Below are 20,100 nucleotides of genomic sequence, written 5' to 3' on the forward strand. Positions count from 1 at the left end.
ATTATCTTGTGTTCACGTTTGTGCTGAAAAGTTATAAAGTTGAGTTTATAACATACAGTACTAGCAGGTATTTTTAGCTAATGTTGACAATAGGAGCCAACGTATTGCATGATTAGTTTCAAGTGAAGCTGTCACAGCAAATGCAGCATTCATCATTGAGGTCAAGTCAGTGAAATTGCTTACTAAATGGAACCAAAAAAGATCCTGCTTCTGTTAATCATCCACTTCCACAGAGTTGCATTTTTTAATTTAATTTCAATTAATTTATTCCAGCTTTGGAATTGAACCTGGGTCGTTCTAAATCAAAAGTACTAATCTTGCCTCTCACAATGCATATTTCTAATAATAGTGCAACAGTTAGCTTTAATTAACACCATTGTGCGTTAAGCTTAAATTGCATGATTTTAAAAGCTTTATTTATTTATTTCACATGTTCATTGTCTTCCTAAAAGGTGGGAGGAAACTCTGACAGAAGTAAAACACTAGGTATTGATTTTGTTAGTGATTTGATATGTGTTATTGAAATGTAAGCTTGGAAAACAGTTTTGTCTTTCGGCCTTTCCTTATTCCAGTAATCTACATAGAATCTGTACTTACCTGACTACTAATAGCTGCCCAGGGCTGCGTTTCCCGAAACCTTCTTAAAGCTACATCGTTCTTAAGTTACACCTTAAGCTGTACCTTATCGATAATACGTGTTTCCCGAAACGTTCTTAGTTAAGTATACCTTCTGTAAGTCATACGTTCGGAAGGTTGGTCTGGACCACTCTTAGCTTTGCCTTATCACTGTTGCAGGTCTATATGAATATAATTCTGAAGTTTTAATACACCCAGACAGTGTTCAATTAGGCTAATTCAAGTGTTTTCATGCAAAGAATAAAATTGTCATTACACTGATTGTTGTTAGAATTTTAATTATATTATTATATATATTATATTATTAATTTAATAAAAGAGCGCTTTTAATGGCCAGTGAAAGCATAGGCTACTGTCAGTTAAGTCCTATTCGGACGCTAATTGTTTCTCATGGGCTCGTATTTTAAACATTTACAGGGGTAAGTCAGTGATTTTAGTGCCGTCCGAATCCATAATATCAGTGTTTTTTGTCACCCAACCTGCGTAAAAATCCCTGGCCAAATTAGTACCTACTGTTTTTCGACAAACAGGTCGTGTGGTAATTTAATTGCCGTCTGAATCCAAATCTCTTGAGTTTACAAGAAGAGATTCAAAATTCACTGTTTAATTCCTTTTTGATCACTGCCGAGCACCGTACGTAAGATGTACACTTTTATTACTGAAATGCTGGAAAGTATTTATAAGAACAATATTTCATCGCAGCTCCACCTCAGCGAACAAAAATGGGAAAGAGAAGAAAGCACATAAAAATTTGAAATGGTTATCATGGCAGCAATATATGATATAATTTTAAAATATGTAGGCTAGGCTATTATAGTTTGGATTATTTTTTATAATATCCCATGAGTCCTAATAAATGCAATTTCAACTATTTCTAAAGTGCTTCTTTTATAAAGAACACCGCTTTCTCACATAATGCAGTGAAACAGCCCCTGCACGAGAGAATAATTGATCCTCGAGCCATCGATATCAACCAATTCAGCACAGCACCGGGTAACGTCGCACGTTAGAAGGTATATCTTAAGCAGCTTCCTAAGGTATGGTTCGGGGAACACGCTTAGCAATGGTATACCTTTAGTTAAGTTATACCTTTAGAGTCTTCGTAGCGCGCCAAGAGACAATGTTATCGGGAAACTCAGCCCTGGACATTACAAAGATGGCCGCAGGGGACCTTAAAGGGATTTTAGTGTGGTAAAAATGGAGGAAACAGACTACATTACACACCTGCTCTCTCTAATATACTCTCTATATACCATATAACAGGCACTGCACAGTTTTTTTTTTTACCCTGCATTTCACACACTGTTCCAACTTCCTCTTAGAATAAACTCCTTAAATCTTTCTCTTCTCTATTTTATGCTCTCTAATATTCACTCTTTCACTGTTCAGTTTCACTTCTTGGTTGCAGTTTCAGTGTGCTTTACAGTCACTACAAATTACAATTGCAAATGAATTTTAATAGAAGTTAACAGAAAATGTCATACAGTAAATCTCATTTTTAGTAGGATTTACTATAAGATTTCAGCAGCGCAAAGTTGATTCTGTGCTAATTTGATCTAATATTTTATATATATTTTTAAATGTTGTAGATTTAAGTAGCAAATGAGAATTGCTAAAATTATTGGATATATTTTGAGACCAAGGTCTTCATGATTTTCTACTTAAAGGGATAGTTCACTTTGAAATTAAATTTTGGTATGTTTTAGCTTACCTCAAGGGCATCCAAGATGTGGGTGTCTTTTTTTCCACAGTAGTTTCAATTTTTATATTTTTAGGTCAAACCGTTCTTGTCTGTCAGTCCTATAATGCAGGTCTGTGGTCACTGTCTCAAAGAGCATGCACAGAGTCCAAATTAAAACAATTCCCCATCGTCCAAATTAAACAATTCCCCATCGTAAGTACACATTGATGGCCTAAGACACGAAACGAGCGGTTTGTGTGAGAAAACGAACAGTATTTATATCGTTTTTTAACTCTTGTACACAGCCACGTCTAAGTGATCTGAGGGCGCTCGCGCATCCTGCTGTGTGACGTGTACGCAGACTGGTGCATAGAAATATATACACTAGAACAGATGCCGCCTTGCCTACGGCATTCGTTCCAATGAACTGCCGTAGCCAATGCGACATCTAGTGTGTATATATCTATGCACCAGTCTGCGTACACGTCACACAGCAGGATGCGCGAGCGCCCTCAGATCACTTAGACGATATAAATACTGTTCGTTTTCTCACACAAACCGCTCGTTTCGTGTCTTAGGCCATCAATGTGTACTTACGATGGGGAATTGTTTAATTTGGACGATGGGGAATTGTTTTAATTTGGACTCTGTGCATGCTCTTTGAGACAGTGACCACAGACCTGCATTATAGGACTGACAGACAAGAACGGTTTGACCTAAAAATATCAAAATTGAAACTACTGCGGAAAAAAAGACACCTACATCTTGGATGCCCTTGAGGTAAGCTAAAACATACCAAAATTTAATTTCAAAGTGAACTATCCCTTTAAAGCAACAGTTTTTCAATAACGGACGAATATGTAATTAGGGTAAAAGGCACCCCTGCTGTTGGGGTGAAAGGCACATGATAATAAATAGCTGGTTGACTTTTCCATTTGTTGACATGACATGGTTAGATTCAGATGGTAAATAATATATTAAGTTGGGTGTCCACCTTAGAGATAATAACCATATTTATAATGAAACAATCATATTTAAGAATATGATATTAATCATGTCATATGATTTGTTGTTACCACTGTAAATATCAAATAATTATGGGATCTCCTTCAGTGTTTTCAGAATCTTTACTTTTTAACGTAATTTTGTTTCTGTATTTTTAAAATATATTTGATATTAATATATTTTAATGACAGTATATTTATTGAACACAAATTAATTCTTTTATTTATCAAAATTAACAGAAAATCGTACAAACTTTTTTTGATAGTTTTGAACAAGTATAACTTAGACATTATTAAAAACATATTAGTTTAGCTAAAGTATTTGTATCAATGCTTTGTGCCTTTTGCCCCATGCTGGTTTTACCCTGTGTGTGGGGTAAAAGGCCAACCTTGTCACCTCACATATTTATAAGAATTTTAAACAAAATAACTCACTTTTGTGATTTATTTTCACACAAAAGCTGTTGCTCCATCAATGTTCAATACAAATATTAATTTTAAAATGTAATTTATTCCTGTGATGGAAAAATGTATTTTTTCGGCAGCCATTACTCCAGTCTTCACTGTCACATGATCCTTCAGAAAAATGCCGATTTGTTGCTTAAAGGAATAGTTCACCCCAAATGAAAAAAGCGCATCCATCAATAAACAATGGATTTTTTCCATTTTTAAAACTTTATAAACTATAATCACTGCTTCCCACAACAGCCGTACATGCGTTCACGAGAGATTTCCGGCGGAAGGTTGACCTCTGACCTGACAATATATATAGTTTTTTGTTAATTCGATTTTTTTTATTTAGAGCAGTTATACTGTCAAATTAAATCTGTAAACAAATGTCTTAAACATCTTTAATTCATTGCATGTGTTGATGCTGATAGCCCTATTCGGGGCCGTGCACAGGCCTTTTGAGGGGCATGTGTTGAAACCGAAAAAGGGCACCCCCCTCCCTTTTTTTATTTTTTTTTATATTAAGATTATTTAGTAAGCCTACATAAAAAGAAGAAATGGTCACATCTTCATGACAAATTCAATAACACAAAATAATAGTCTCAAAAGCTTTAGATTTATTTACTATTAATAACAACAACCATAATAATAATAGATAATATAGATATACAGGGTTTCAGGGCTTCTAAAAAAAAAACATGATTTACTACATTTATACATGTGAAGACGAGCGGAGTGTAGCCTATAGAATAGGCCTACTATAGATTAAAAAATTAGCTAAATAGCGAATACGTGCATATTAACAGCCTTGAATTTACCATAATTTTATATTATTACCTTAACATGATTACATTTTTATAAATTAAGTGTATCAGCAATCATAAATCTTAGAAATGTATGTTACCTAGGTGACGAGGATCACTCAGTCGCTTTATGTAAGTTCCAGAACGAAACAGCGCAGTGGGCGCACCTGTGCTAATGATTTTCCGATGGTAAAACAAATTATATGTTGTTGTATTACTTATCAATATATTGTTAACATTTTACAAAATTCAAACTCAAATGCAGCTACGGGGTTTTTGACCAGCAAATGTGCATTTTGTCTGTCATTAAAACGGCGCCGGCGGCATCACATTATATTTTCATCAACAGGTTTGTTGTTGCTATATGGGCGCTCAGTTTTTCCTGTTGTAAAATACATTTGGCCAAAATCTCATTTTATAAAAGATAAAATGCTACTATGCACAGGCTATTTATGTGTAGGCTGTGTTGGCTATGACTAGATGGCAAATGCTAGACCTCTCTCTCAGGTCCCACATGTCTCAGTCAGACATCAAATAAATAAAATATGAGCCTTTATAGACATAGTGTTTAGTACTTATTCAAACAACAAGATCTTTGTTTACCCTTGCAAAACTTTGTTCAGCAGCTGGCTGCTGTGCGGCTGCTGCGGAACTTCAGTTCATTCAGTCAAGATGAAGGGGGCGGAGTTACTGACAGTTTGAGGATCAAACAAGATTTACACAAGATCTTTTTAAGAACTTTCATTTGCTAAATATTTGTAAAACAGACAGACAGACGTAAAGGGTGACCAATAGCATTGATTTATTGAAGAAGAAAAAAAACAACCACCAAGAAAAAAGGGCACTTCGGAGTGTAAGGCAAAAAGGGCATGTGCTCTGCACAGGTTGAGCCCTACCTGTGCACGTGCCTGGCACTATTAATAATACATTTGAAAAGTAGGGTTTTTTTTGAGAAAGGCACAAGAAGACAATGCCACTTTCTCACTGTCACTCATTCAGTGACAGGCAAAGAGACAATGAGCTGCCAGTGCAGAGTGCATTTTGAACCTGACCCTAGATTTTTTCAATCTGACACAGTGGACAGTGCTTCATTCCATTCAAAGTCATATGTGGATGATTCCAGGTTGGAAAATCTGACTATACAGTACTTGATGAATGGAAGGCAGCATAAGTAGTCTGCCACTGTGCAGTATTATTAGGTCCAAACAGAATTGCATTTTACTTTGGGTTTCCAAATATGATATAACCATATTTTGCATGTGTTTGTAAATTGGTTTATTCTAATTATGCTCACAGAATTGCTCTGGTCACAAGGGGCATGTATGTTTGTACAATTAATTGTAAAACTCAGGACCAGCTCAGCGAGTGGTCTGTTTTCTTTACTCAACTCTTCTCATTCCAAGGTTTTATAATGATACAGGGATCACTGAATTAATGTTATTGGCCTAATTCCACCCTGCATGCGTTATTTGCAGTGTTCCCATTTACTTTTAAGATATTTTTTACTGAAAATTGCATGCAAGGTCTCAGTTGGATGTTTTCCCCATTTGCCTAATTTCTAATTTGTTAGTGGACGCCACACCTCGCTGCTGTAAAGGGCAGCCGGCTCAATTACTGATTCTAATATATTTAGCCAAAGTCTAACTGGCATCTCTACAGGACATTATCTTTTTATGGGTGCAAAATCTTCTTGAAGGTGCAGACTCGGCGGTAGCCCCTTACAGTGGTAGACGGCCAAACCATATCATCTGCAAAGAGCTGGAAATTGATCTAGGAATCACAGAGTGAAATCAGGAGCTTCAATTCAATTGTCAATTCATTGATGTATATGCTGAATAATGTTGGCCATAACTGCAACCCTGTCTCCCTCTGTGCCCCTGAGAAAGAAATGTTCTTCTTTTATTGCCAATTTTATTGCACACGTTTCTGTGTACTTTGATGTAATAAGATCATAAGTTTTACCTTCTTTCTCACCCCCTTCTCTCGCTCAGGCTCACAACAGGAATGTGTTGTCTATAGACTATAGTCAAGAGAGTCGGGTTGGGAAGATCTATGATGACCATCGCAAGTTCACTCTGCGTGTTCAGTATGATGACAAAGGCAGGCCTGTGCTCTGGACCCCCAGTAAATACAATCAAGTGCGAGTATCGTACTCGAGCGAAGGTCTGGTCACCAGCATACAGAGAGGCAACTGGACCGAGCGTAGGGACTACGATAACGGACGCATCATCACACGGACCTGGGCCAATGGGAAGATCTGGAGCTACACTTTTCTGGAAAAGGTATGTACTGTATGTGTGTCAGAGATGGGGCTATGCCTGTGTGAATCTAAAAAAAAAAAACTGCCCAGGTTGTATTTGACCCCAAAATGAGAAGAAAGAACTTGTTTTATTTTGTTTTTAATTACTACTTTTTTTAATTATTATTAATTGTTATTGATAACTTATCATATTTTTTTATTTAAAAACAAAGCCTGTTTTATTAGCTTTTGCATTTTTTTTATTTTTTGCATTCTAACATTATTTTTATGACAAGAGCCCAATTAGCATTACCATAATGCAAAATATCTCATTCTATTTACTATAATAATACAAAATATATACATTTATTTAAATGTGTAAAATGTATTTGTAAAAAGTATTTAACAAGTATTTATTTTTAATTCTTTTTTCTTTTTTTCAGATTTGTTTTTCAATTTATACAATTTTTAATGCACAGAAAAAAATTAACTTTTGAGAATAATGGGAATGAAAAAAACTTATATCCTTTCTGGATTTAAGAATTTGGGATTTTTTTAAGCAAAATAAAATTTGATTTAGTTTATTTCTTTTTTTAATTGGGGGGTGAAATGCAACATGTTCATGAGATTCTGGTACTGTACATGTTTAAGTCTCTCTCTGTCCTCTATTTCTTTCTGGTTCTTCTCCTTCTCAGTCTGTTCAGCTGTTGTTACACAGTCAGCGGCGCTATACATTTGAGTACGATCAGACGGACTGTCTGCTGTCAGTCACTCTCCCCAGCATGGTGAGACACAGCCTGCAGACCTCTCTATCTGTGGGCTACTACCGAAACACCTACACCCCACCCGACTCACCCACCTCCTGCTTCACGCAAGACTACGCCCACGATGGGCGCCTGCTCCAGAGCCTGTACCTGGGCACAGGCAGGCATGTAATCTATAAATACAGCCGAGTGGCCCGGCTGGCTGAGATCCTCTATGATTCAACACTTATTACCTTCACCTACGACGAGGCAACAGGTGCTGTTAAAACCATCCACCTGATGCATGAAGGATTCGTTTGCACCATCCGCTACAGACAGACAGGTAAGAGCAGCACAAAAACAATGTTATCTGACAGACACATTGACAGTAGGGCTGATTGGTGTGACCAAAATGGTATATCACAGTATGAGTAATTTTACATTATGGTATATATATAGATTTTGTGTGTGTGTGTGTGTGTGTGTGTGTGTGTGTGTGTATCAAAAACAAACACGAGTGTAGCCCAATTCCCAAACAAATGACTCCTTTGAGTCAATTATTTTTAGTGACTCAACAACACAGTGCTTTCATTGTAGTTTGATTCCCAAACAAATGATTCTTATGAGTTGATTCTATTTTAGTGAATCAGACTGTCTGGTTGTTTAGTTCAAAATATTTCTTTCTTAAACTAAACATTAAAGGGTTAAATTATTTACGATTCCAATTCTTATTCATGCTTTAATTATGTTTGCTGTAAATTCACTATAAAGTGGTTTCTTTTTTAATAACCATGTGGTGCCCTTTTTGATTACTCCTAATTAATTATATTAAAAATGACACATACTGTACTCTATTAGCTATGCAAATATATCTACTGTAGTATAAGCAGCATTTCTGCCATCACATTTTATGCACTGTCATACCATATCAATCAGCTGTAATTTAAAGAAAGCCAGGTAATACGATTTTCCATACATTTATCAAGTTTTGCTGTAGCCAGTAACCAGGTGAAATGCTTACTTAAATTAGCAAAGAGACAAGTATCACCATGGCATCTTTGCACAAATAAACAGGTGAGGTGATAATCCCGTGAGACAGAGAGACAAGTAAGATGTGTGAGCAGTTGGACAGGTAAACAGGTTGTACTCTTGCACCAATAAACATACAGGCTGACATTTAATCTTCCTTTTGTCACTTCGCTTTCAATCCCCTACTGCTTGGCTGATCTAAAAGCGCTTTGAATCACAATCAGTCGTCTGACAGTGGGGGAGTTCATCCAATCTCACACTATGGCGAAGCTGACTCTTGTTTTACCTAACCTCTGTGTGGCTCTCTGCTAACTTCTCATCTTATTTTTTTTTCTTTTCTCTTTTTCTCTCTATTTCTTGGATTCAGGTCCTCTTGTGAGTAGACAAATATATCGTTTCAGCGAAGAAGGATTGGTTAATGCTCGCTTCGACTACAGCTACAACAACTTCAGAGTCACCAGCATGCAAGCTATGATCAACGAAACACCACTTCCGATTGACCTCTACCGCTACGTGGACGTGTCGGGACGAATCGAGCAGTTCGGGAAGTTCAGCGTTATCAACTACGACCTGAACCAGGTCATCACCACACATGCCATGAAGCACACTAAAATCTTCAACCCAACTGGGCAAGTAATCGAGGTTCAGTATGAGATTCTGAAATCCATCGCCTACTGGATGACACTGCAGTACGACAGCATGGGACGTGTCATAAACTGTGATATTCGCATCGGTGTGGACAGCAACATCACGCGCTATGCGTACGAGTATGACGCAGATGGGCAGTTGCAGACAGTCGCTATAAATGACCGCCCACAGTGGCGTTACAGCTACGACCTAAATGGAAACATCAACTTACTGAGTCACGGTAACAGTGCACGTTTGACACCGCTACGCTATGATCTCCGTGACCGCATCACACGCCTTGGAGAGATCCAGTACCGCACCGATGAGGACGGGTTCTTGCGTCTCCGTGGCAATCTTCTCTTTGATTACGGTTCGAATGGACTGCTTTTGGGCGCCTACGACCGGGACAGCGGACAGAGGATGTGGTACCGTTACGATGGGCTCGGGAGGAGAGTGGCCAGCCGTAGTAGCGATGGAGCACAGCTGCAGTTCTTCTACGCTGATCTGATGGAACCGACACGGGTGACGCACCTGTACAACCACAGTAGTGCGGAGATCACTTCCCTCTATTATGACCTTCAAGGACACCTCATCGCCATGGAGATGAGCAGCGGCGAGGAATTCTATATAGCATGTGACAATGCTGGAACTCCTCTTGCAGTTTTCAGTAGTCGCGGCCACGTGGTGAAGGAAATTCGGTACACACCGTATGGAGACGTTTACCGAGATTCCAACCCTACCTTTCCTCTCGTCTTTGGCTTTCAGGGTGGTCTCTATGACTCTTTCACGCGGTTGGTGCATCTCGGCCGACGCGACTATGACGTGGTAGCTGGAAGATGGACGACTCCCAATCACGAATTGTGGGCAGAGCTGAGTGTGAATCCCAAGCCATTTAATTTGTATTCATTTAGGAACAATTATCCTCTGGGAAACTTACAGGATGTAACCAAGTTCACAACAGGTAAGAAAAAAGTTCTGTGACTAATTAAGTTTTTTGAATGTACTTGCTAAAGTTAGATAAAACAGAAATATAATTATCAGAGAATCTTTTACCTAACTGGCTAGGCACTTCAACTTGGAAAGTCCAATATGATCAGATTCACTTGTACTTTATGTAGAAATTAGAAGCAGGGGGCGATAGCCAGTCAAGTGAAATAAATGTCATGCTTTTGGTTTGGCTTTGTGAGCTGTGATTGTGCTTTTATGCCAGTGACATTTCCCTAAGGGGAGATGAACAGCTGAGAAATAGCACATGGCAGAGCTGAGATTCATTAGTTATAGCTAAAGCAACGTGCTGTAGACTAATTACTAGGACAGTCTCCCTCAAGCTAACTAGGGTCAAGTGTCTTGCTCGAGGCTAGTTTGGCATTAGAACAAGGTCTTCATAAACCCAGGGTCAACACCATTTTAGAGAGGCTCTACTGTTTCAGTGATTGCAAAAGGGATGTGCAAAACAAAAAGGTTTGTTCAGTATGTAAATGTGTTTAATACATCAATCCCATATGTCTCACTGAATCCAGGGGAATTCTGACTCATGCTAAATGTTTTTGTCACGCTCATGGCCATACGTACGGTTTTAGAAATAGAACTCTCACTTTAAATTTTGAGCACTGACCAGCCATGGGCATACATACTGTGCATTAACACCGCCACCGGTGAGAGTGTCAAAATTTGCTCTGCCTGCCCTGTCACTAACGCTGTAGAAAGATTCGTGGATGCTCTGACGCTATGACATAGATGGAATGCTTGGAATTTAAAGGGGCCACAAAGCAAACAAGCATGTTGATCGTTATATGTGCAGACTGACCACAAGTATGGTGTAAGTTAACCTCATGGAATATTTTAAATGTCAAAGTAAGAAATTGATCCAATAAACGAAATAAACCAATCAAAAGCCATTTGTGTGGTGTGGCTTTTGTGTTCATGGTTAAGTGCTAGTCTAATTTGCATTCCCGCTGAAAAACAAGCGTTTTAGCGCAAAAATGTTGCCTTTAAATAGTGTTGCGCACCTTCTTATCAAATTTACATGATCAACCTCTCCTCCATTTTGCTTGGGAACTAATGTGGTCGGAACCAAAGTTTACAGGACTGCATTCTCTGGAATCCTCTCAAGCGGAGGACTTCTACATTCTGATTGGATGCCGCCGAACCACGTCAAAGCTCATTACCATAAAGTTTACCTGACTTCAACCCTCCTCGACGCCCACATCACCCAAGACGCGCCGCGCCGCTTCTCGCCGGAGCTCGCCACCGGCTCACATTGAAAATGAATGACTTCCGGCCACTTTGACGCTATCGCCGGTGGCGGTGTGAATGCACAGTAATACAAAGGATGCAAATACTTGCAGGTTTCTTGCCAAAAAGAGAAAATTAAAGGAAGAAGGTGATGAATAAAGATAAAATTGTTAATTATTTTTTCATTACAATAGGCTAAATGACTGTCCTATCTACAACCTATGCATTTGTCAGAGCCACACATTTTACCATAGTTACCCTGTCTACATTTTTATGTAGTTTTGAGAATAAGTGGATTTACTGAAAGGCTAAACTGAAAGTTTAAGAAAAGTTAAAATGCTAGAAAAAATTATTCACAATTTACACACATTCATTCTTAATCTTATGTCTAATATGCTGAAAATTGCTCCGATTGAGTTGTTTACAGTCCTGGATAGTACTGTCGGTCGTTTAACATTTCTATCGCTTCACAGTTTAGCTACCTACTTACATCTTACATCTTACTTTTGACCATTAAAAGTGAAGCGTTCTGCTGGAATTCACGCTCGCCTTTTTAAAAAGTAATGGTAATGCCCACTTTTTTATTGGATTGTACGTCTCAGTTTCACTGTTATAGCACTTATCAGCTCAGATGCGAAAGTTGGTTATCTTGGCGTTGTACAGTATATTTGCAGCACCAAAGAACAGTTATTATTAGTAAATTATTAGCGACTTTTATTATATACCTCAGGTGAAAAAAACAGAGGTTCAGACCTTGGGGGCCTCAATGGTGGGTACGGCTAGGGACGCATTCACACTGCATTCAATTTTTTGTAGCTGACTTGTCTTTTATGTAGCTCAGTATTTTCTGTAATATTGCATTCACATGAGCAGAACAGTTCCTTATGTAGTCTACACTAAAATTTCTGAGAATTTCTGAGAAACATGAGAATTTCTGTTGCAAGTTCTAAAACTGTAAGGCATTCTTTATAAAAGCTAAACAAAAATCTTAAACGGCTTTACAGTGTTTTGCATCTGTTTCTGTACAGATATCAGTAGCTGGCTGCAGCTCTTTGGGTTCCAGCTTCATAATGTGGTTCCAGGGTTCCCCAAACCAAAGGTGGAGAACACAGAGCAAACATATGAGATGATGGCCACACAGATCCGCACACAAACCTGGGACACCAGCAAGGTAAGTTGAGGTTTCCCATAGCACAGCATTCATCGCCAACATAATTAGTCTATTTAGTCTAGTCTTAAATGAATAGTTTACCTAAAAAAACTCATTTTCTTTTCTTTTTATTAACTTTTTCTTGTCATCATTTGTCAAGTTTTGGAACAATAATGATAATAATGCTGGTCCAAACTCTGACCTTTTTTTCTCTTTTGAACACAAAAGTGAAAATGAATCAGGATTGGGGCTAAATTCCAATATGACCAAAAAGCACCATAAAAGAATCTTAAAAGTATTATGCAAGTCATATGATAGATATCTCCTTGACACATTCATGAAAGTGGCAGCAATGTCCAATCCAACTCACCAACTCTATCCGTTCATGTGGGTTAATTTTTTGGTAAACTATTCCTTTAAGAGTTAATTTTGTGCACCAATCAAACAAGACTTATGATAACTATTTCATAACATCTCACCTCAGATTGTACTCGGCATCCAGTGTGACCTTCAGAAGCACTTGAAAAACTTTATTTCGTTGGATCGCCTCCCCATGACGCCAGCCAATGGGAAAATTGGAGGTCGGCAGGGTCGCATGCCAATTTTCTCTGCCATTTCTTCAATTTTCGGCAAAGGTGTGAAATTTGCCGTCCGTGATGGAGTGGTGGCAACTGAGATAATCGGCGTGGCAAGCGAGGATAGCCGTCGTGTGGCGGCTGTGCTGAACGGTGCTTTATACCTGCGTGGCCTCCATTTCACAGTGGAAGGGCGTGACACACACTATTTCACCAAGGCCGGCCCACTTGAGGCAGATCTGGGAGTGGCCGGGGGCGGTGCCGGAGGCGGAGTCAGAGTGTTGGAGAACGGCGTAAACGTCTCTGTTTCCCAGATAAGTGCTATGGTTGGAGGGGAAATGCGGCGATTCGCTGACATTGTGCTCCAGCAGGGGGCGCTTAGCTTTAACATTCGCTACGGAGCAACGCCGGAGGAAGAACGCACACGTGTGCTGGAGGCGGCACGAATACGAGCTGTGCAAGGGGCATGGCTACGGGAGCAGAAAAGGGTCCTGGAGGGGGAGGGCGGAAGTTTGTCATGGACTGATAAAGAAAAGGATGAGCTTATTGCGGAGGGCCGTGTCTCAGGGTATGATGGGTTCTACGCTCTGCCTGTTGAACAACACCCTGAGCTCGCAGACAGCCCCTTCAACATTCACCTGATCAGACATGTGGAAACTGGTCGCAGGTAACAGCGGCACTTCAGCACACCTCTACACGCCTACACACCCCTTTATACACTCCAAGCTACCACATATCTCTTCAGCTTTTTTTTAGAACCCCCAACCAAACAAAGTGAGAAAGACTCTATTGCCTTTAAAATGTGACAAATGATGGTATTGATTTTGCATTTGTTGATGCACTCTTGGCAAGTTCAGATTCCTGTTTTTCGGTTTTGTTTGTTTCTTGTCCTTCTGTTTTACAGTGGCTTAACCGTTCTTACTAAAGAACAAGCCTTGCTTGCCAATCTGAAGGCACAGAGAATGATTCACCTGTGACTGTTCTAGACATACATTAAGGAGTCTTCATCTCTACACATGCTGATTCTCTCATTCGAGCGTGTACAGTAATCATTCGACTTGTCGAGTCAAACTGGTTATGGCATTAAATCATCGTGCAAACCTGAGGGGTTTCCTTGTGATTTCATTGAGCTTTGTTAAATGTTTCCGAATTTTCAGTCGATTTGCATTCCAGGATTTGCGTAGAAGGCTTTCAGGGCCCTCGCAGTTCAGAATGACCTTCCAGAAACCCGACGTTTAAACAGAGATCTGGAACTGTCAAATTCACAACAGCATTCTGGATTCTTGGAGAATTATCTGACTCAAAAGTGTCACAAAACTTAACCTCTTAGCAGCAAGAGATTCACAGTGTTTGGAGTCTTGGCAAGAGCTCACCACCATCTTGTGTTGTTTCTGCTTAATCAGTGTTGACGAAGCTGAGCGAATTACACCGCTGCTGTGGAAGACAAATTTGTTCCTTTTTTTTTTTTTGCCAAAACTGTACAGTTTACTTTTCTTTTTTTTTCCCAAAGTAGAAATAAATTTTAAAAAATTATGTATGTGGAAATTGTGCCTTCCTGGTCTGCTAGAAACGATCACATGAAACGGGCTTAGACATAATTGTACATAATCAACTTCAGTATTTGTCACATGCCTTCGTTATATGCAATTATTTATTTTTTTATTATTTTATTTTTGTTTTTTATTTATTTACGTTTGGGATTTGGCTTGCAGGAGCCAAAAACATGAATGCTAATGCCTGTGAGGTGAATTCTTGTAAACATACCCCAGGATTTATGGATTTATGCCACACAGTGGTCCCAGTTTACAGTTAATATGCTGCTCTTTTTTATTTATTGTCATGTGATTTCACTGTTTTTCTGTTGCTTTTGTTGCACTCTAAATGTGAAACTCACTTCACGTGTCTGTCGTTTTGGTTTCTAAATGAGTGTCAAAGCTCCAACGTTTTGGATTTATCCATTACTTTGACTGGTCATTTTCCTTTTTTCTGATCCCTCTCGAAACTAGAAGGAGGCTTGAGGAGGAAGATGTGTAAGGAAATGAAAGAATCACCTGCTAAAGAACGGTATTTTTGTCTTTTCCAATCTATTAAAGTCTGCAGCACTGTGGGTAGACGTTCTGTGTGTAGGACTCTTGATATGGACTTGTATATCATTAATGGACTATTGTAGACTGTTTATAGATACTGGACTATTTATACATGACACTCAAAAGAATTAGGAGTAAATGTATTTTCTTGTGAATTCTGTGGATATGCTGTACCATCAAGCTTTGTAATCTTAATCTGAGATATATATTTGCACTGAATATAAGGTGGAGATAAATGCATTAGACTGAATTTTTAGAGTGTGCAAATATTTAACAGATTTGTGCGAGAGGTGCTCTAAAGGCACGTTATGTTTTCGATATTTTGCAGATGTTCATTTCAATTGAAGTACGATTACTTTGCACGAGGAAAAAAATTGTGGCAGAAATATTTTTCTTTTTATCTTAGTTTGCATCTTTGTCATTATCACAATCATTGCTGAAGTGAAAAAGGAATGTGTAATTTTTTTTCATGATCAAATCATCTTCCTCTCTCAGAAGTCAAGTACTAAAAAAAACTTCAGTGTCCTCTCCTTGGCCAAACAAGTTCCTGTGGTGTATATTTGGCTGAAATAGGCCTTTATGTACACAGATTAATGCAGTTTGTTAAACATGCCTATTTAAAAACAAAGTACAGTGGCCTTTTTATAAATAAAAATGCAAATTTAACCCTTTCTTCTGTGTTGCGAGTATGTGTGAGTATTTGCACAGAACAGATGAAGCGCTTGTTCACTCCAGAGTGATTTATGATTCATTTGTAACCTTTATATCTTGCATTTGTTTCTCAAGAGGAATGATCATTCAAACACTGAGGCATCAATGTTTCACATCAGTTCAAAGAATCATAAAGATTCAAATAGAACATTATCTCTTCTGCAAATATTTTTTGTGACTGGAAAAAAGTACATTATGCATATTATATATATATATTTTATAACATCAAAAAGGCTCTGAATTTCATTACAATAAATTCTTTGAAGTCAAAACCATTCTGTTTTTAACATTAGTGATAGCATTGTTGCAAGAAGTGTTTGACAGAAACACTTGTTATCAAACATGACAAACTCTCATTACTAGACTGAAAATAAGATCTGGCTTTGTTCAAGGCCTATTTATCTCATGGGTTTCTCTGTAGTGATCTATAGATGGCTATCTGTATTTGCTGATGCTGTCTGAAGTGAGTATTGTTGAAACTAGTTAATTTAAGGTGGTTCTTTATTTAAAAAATCCTCTGAAAACAGTTGGCAGACTGACAATACACAGTATTGTACAGAGATGTACAATATAACACAGTAGGGAATAGACAGTTATTTCATATATATTATAGCTGAGCATTTGTTGTTACAATTATTGTATATTGCAATTACTTTTAGATTTGATATTGATATCGACTTGAAAGGTAACAACCATTATTTTATTTAAATTGAAATCATTAAATGCATTTCAATGGTTCCTCCTTCCTGATATATCTAATGCTCTTAAATATTTATTTTTTTTACAATTCATTTACAGCATTTTTACAAATTTTCTACAATTTACCCTTGGCTTAAGAGCCCCCACCTCTATATGCAAGGATATTTTCGCAGACATAGAAATACCCATGCATGCATTAACAGCAGATAGCAACAATGAGGTGTTTGTTTCAACTTGTGTGTTATTTTTTAGGTTTGTTCACAGGATACAGAAGAGGAACAGAGATGCCTTGGCCTGGGATCTTAAACGCAGCAATGAGGTTACTGGCGTTTCGAAAGAGTCGTTCCTTCATCCCAGGAGCCATCTGAAAAAATAATGAAATAAAAATAAAGAAATTTTAAAGTGCTATACCTTATACATCATTTTTTATTGTACAATTTAATCGAAATGGTAATTCTAAGAAATAATATATACAAACTTGTGGTACTACCATATGACCCATGCATGGAGAAAGATTTCTCTGAGTAAGTGTAAAATATAAATAAACTAAAAGAGCTTTGTGGGATTTTGCTCGTGTACCTGGTGGTTAATGCTGATCAGTTACAGTAAGCACAAAGATATGAGATAAAACATGACCTGTTTTAATGTTATAAGGAACTATTTTTTGTTTCATAGTGAACCATAATGCAAATGTTTAGCTGCATCTCAAAGTGTGTGAGGTTTTTGCATATCTTGCCTTTCCTTAATGCATATGAAATGGGTTGTGTGGGTGATACTGAAAGAACAGATACACGTTGGCAATTCTCTGGCTGCTAATTTGTGTGGTGAGCTATGAATACATGCAACACACTGACCACAAATAGAAAAAAAAAATTCCACTCTGTACTCTGCAGTCAACAGTATATAGTGTAGTTCTCTTGTTTATAAAATACTGTAAAAGTGGCATTCAATTTTGCTACAGAAATGGTCACACATCATCACACACAACATAAGTTAAGATCAAAATTAGATCTAGGCCTATATCCAGGCTTCACTTGAGGAAAGATACAAAGCTCTATTAAATCTCTTCGTACCTCTATTGTCCAGAGTCCATCCTTTTGTTTGAAAACTCTGTAGGTGTAAATCCATCCATCACACCTGGAGATTTACACACAGTTATTATTATGATATTATTCGCAGAAATAATAGATAATATAGAATAGTATTGTAGCTATTACACGCCTGTCTAGAATGCTTAAGTCTGTGGTTGCATAAACTACTAAGACTAGTCTTGCAAGTCCATCCATCTTCCCTTATTCAACTCATTTGCAGGGTCCACTTCACACACATTTGACTTGGCACAGGTTTTTACACCCGATGCCCTTCCTGAAACATTCACACTCACACACACACCCCTACATGCATCCAATCCACCTAACCTGCATGTCTTTGAGTTTGAACTGTGGGGGAAACCCACGCTGACACAGGGAAAACATGCAAACTCCACAGTCCACACAGATAGGACTCCTGGCTCAGCCAGGGCACGGACTCTTGCCGTGAGGCGACAGTGCTACCCACTGAGCCACCGCCCTAAGACTAGTCTTACAAGTGCACATCATTTTTTTAAGTAAAAATATTAAAGATGGATTGGTCTCATTAGAATCCAAAAAGTAAGACTGATTAGCCTTCCTAATTGCAAAGTTGGTCAGACTAGCCTAAGAGGCAATGGCTACGTCCAAAATCGCATCCTCTCTTGAGTAGTTACTTATTCTGAACAAATAAAAAAAGTATGTTCTCTGGGCTGCATCCGAAATCACATACTTCCCTACTAGCCTATATAGTAGGTGAAAAACAGTATGTGACAAAAGAAGTATGAACGAATTCACAGTGGTCATGAAAGATTGGAAAAGTACCCGGATGACCTACTACTTCCGGCAAGATTCTGAAGTGTGCATTTGATGGACACTTTACTATCCCAGAGGCCACAGGAGAGGATATATTATGAATGGCAGTGAATGGACGCAACTGATGCTGGTATGTCATGGCGAATGACATACCTGGTAGCCTACATGATAATGACAACATGGCGAAAAAAATCTATACCAAAATGTAATTAAAAATACATTTATTTCATCCTAAGTATACTACAAATCTATTAACATATTTACTGACGTATCACTTGAGACTTACTGATATGAATATTATAATTAAACTTTATTTATGGTAGGCTACTTCTTTTTTGCACAATGCACATTTCTTAATATTAAGCCTAGAATGTGTTTTAATATCACTATTAGTAAGGATAGTATGACCTCTGTATAATATCAGTCTTTTTGCCTTTGGCTTGCTCAGTTGGGGATATTTTGAGGATATTTAATTTTATCAATCAATCAATAAATTCCACTAGAAACAAACCTTGTTGTATTATTTTAATTTAATACTGTGAAGCTGCTTTGATACAATCTGTATTGTGAAAAGCGCTATACAAATATACTTGACTTGACTTGATTTTAAATGCAAGATATAGAAAGTGTACCTAAAGTATGTATACTTGCAGAAGTTCCACTTTAGCACAATCAAAAAAACCCACTATAGTTGATAACCACCGCACTGTTACGGCTTTCTGCACATAACGCTACTCACAAGACATAGATAGATGCAGTAATGTTACTCACAGCACACACACGCAGTAAGACCCCGCGGAGCTCATGCTGTCTCTGATCAGATAGCTGCCATCTCTGCCCGCTTTATTCAGGATCTCTTCTGCTTGGCTCTTACTGATGGCTCCATGATACTCTGCCAAAACCTCCATTCTATCTCACTGTCTTTAGCAATTACACACTGACACCACAAGAGCTGACCTCGCTAAAGGAAGTCAAGAGAAGCTCTGAGTTAATGAAACTGATCCAGGATCAGCTGCAGCAGATGTCAATGTGACACATTCGGACTGTTCTTAGAAACACTACTATTCACCTTTATGCAGCAATTGCTATCGGTTTGAAATAGATTTCCTTAAAGAGCCATTTTATTATTCTAACTTCTGATAATTTATACATATACTGCCCAACAAAACAAAAAGGCAGTAACTGCATTTTTGGTCAAAAATGAGTTATTATCATTTTCATGACATTCAAGGCATCCTTTGTTGTGTGACAACGCATCTTATCTCAAATGTGTGTCGTTTTGGAGAAAAATGGTAATAGTTTTTGGAGAATCTGTAATTACTGCCTTTTTCCTTGGTAGCCTATGGTGCCACGTTTGTAATACAAAGCAAGAATACAGTAACTGCAAAATAGGGGTAAAATATCAAATTAAATATGAGGATTGATATGTACAAAGAATAAGCTAATATAAAGTAACAAAACAGCCACATGTCCAATAATCTACCTACAACTAGGCTGGATGACAGGATAGGTTAAAGTAATTTTCTCAGTTCTGCACTCCGCGTAGTT

The 20,100-nt window shown here is 38.0% G+C and overlaps 2 protein-coding genes across 7 annotated transcripts in view; one reads left to right on the forward strand and one right to left on the reverse strand.

The window, feature by feature from the left end:
* tenm1 (teneurin transmembrane protein 1) overlaps window positions 1-15,925 on the forward strand; it is a 180,760-nt gene extending 164,835 nt beyond the window's left edge. For all 6 annotated transcript variants that reach the window (XM_079870528.1, XM_079870527.1, XM_079870531.1 and 3 more), the window contains 5 exons: window positions 6,566-6,856; window positions 7,509-7,899; window positions 8,953-10,173; window positions 12,476-12,618; window positions 13,082-15,925. In XM_079870528.1, the coding sequence (XP_079726654.1) occupies window positions 6,566-6,856; window positions 7,509-7,899; window positions 8,953-10,173; window positions 12,476-12,618; window positions 13,082-13,843 (2,808 nt within the window). In that variant the 3' untranslated portion in view covers window positions 13,844-15,925. The remainder of the gene's footprint in view (window positions 1-6,565; window positions 6,857-7,508; window positions 7,900-8,952; window positions 10,174-12,475; window positions 12,619-13,081) is intronic.
* A 78-nt stretch (window positions 15,926-16,003) lies between these two features.
* On the reverse strand, window positions 16,004-19,503 carry sh2d1aa (SH2 domain containing 1A duplicate a). The gene is made up of 3 exons (XM_079870533.1): window positions 19,324-19,503; window positions 17,743-17,806; window positions 16,004-17,033 (listed from the first exon to the last, which is right to left on the reverse strand). The coding sequence occupies exons 1-3, from the start codon at window positions 19,458-19,460 to the stop codon at window positions 16,911-16,913; spliced, it is 324 nt and encodes a 107-aa protein (XP_079726659.1). The 5' UTR covers window positions 19,461-19,503; the 3' UTR covers window positions 16,004-16,910.
* Window positions 19,504-20,100: the final 597 nt, after the last annotated feature.

The sequence above is a fragment of the Squalius cephalus genome, assembly GCF_949319135.1.
Source record: "Squalius cephalus genome assembly, chromosome: 5".
Taxonomy (NCBI): Eukaryota; Metazoa; Chordata; class Actinopteri; order Cypriniformes; family Leuciscidae; genus Squalius; species Squalius cephalus.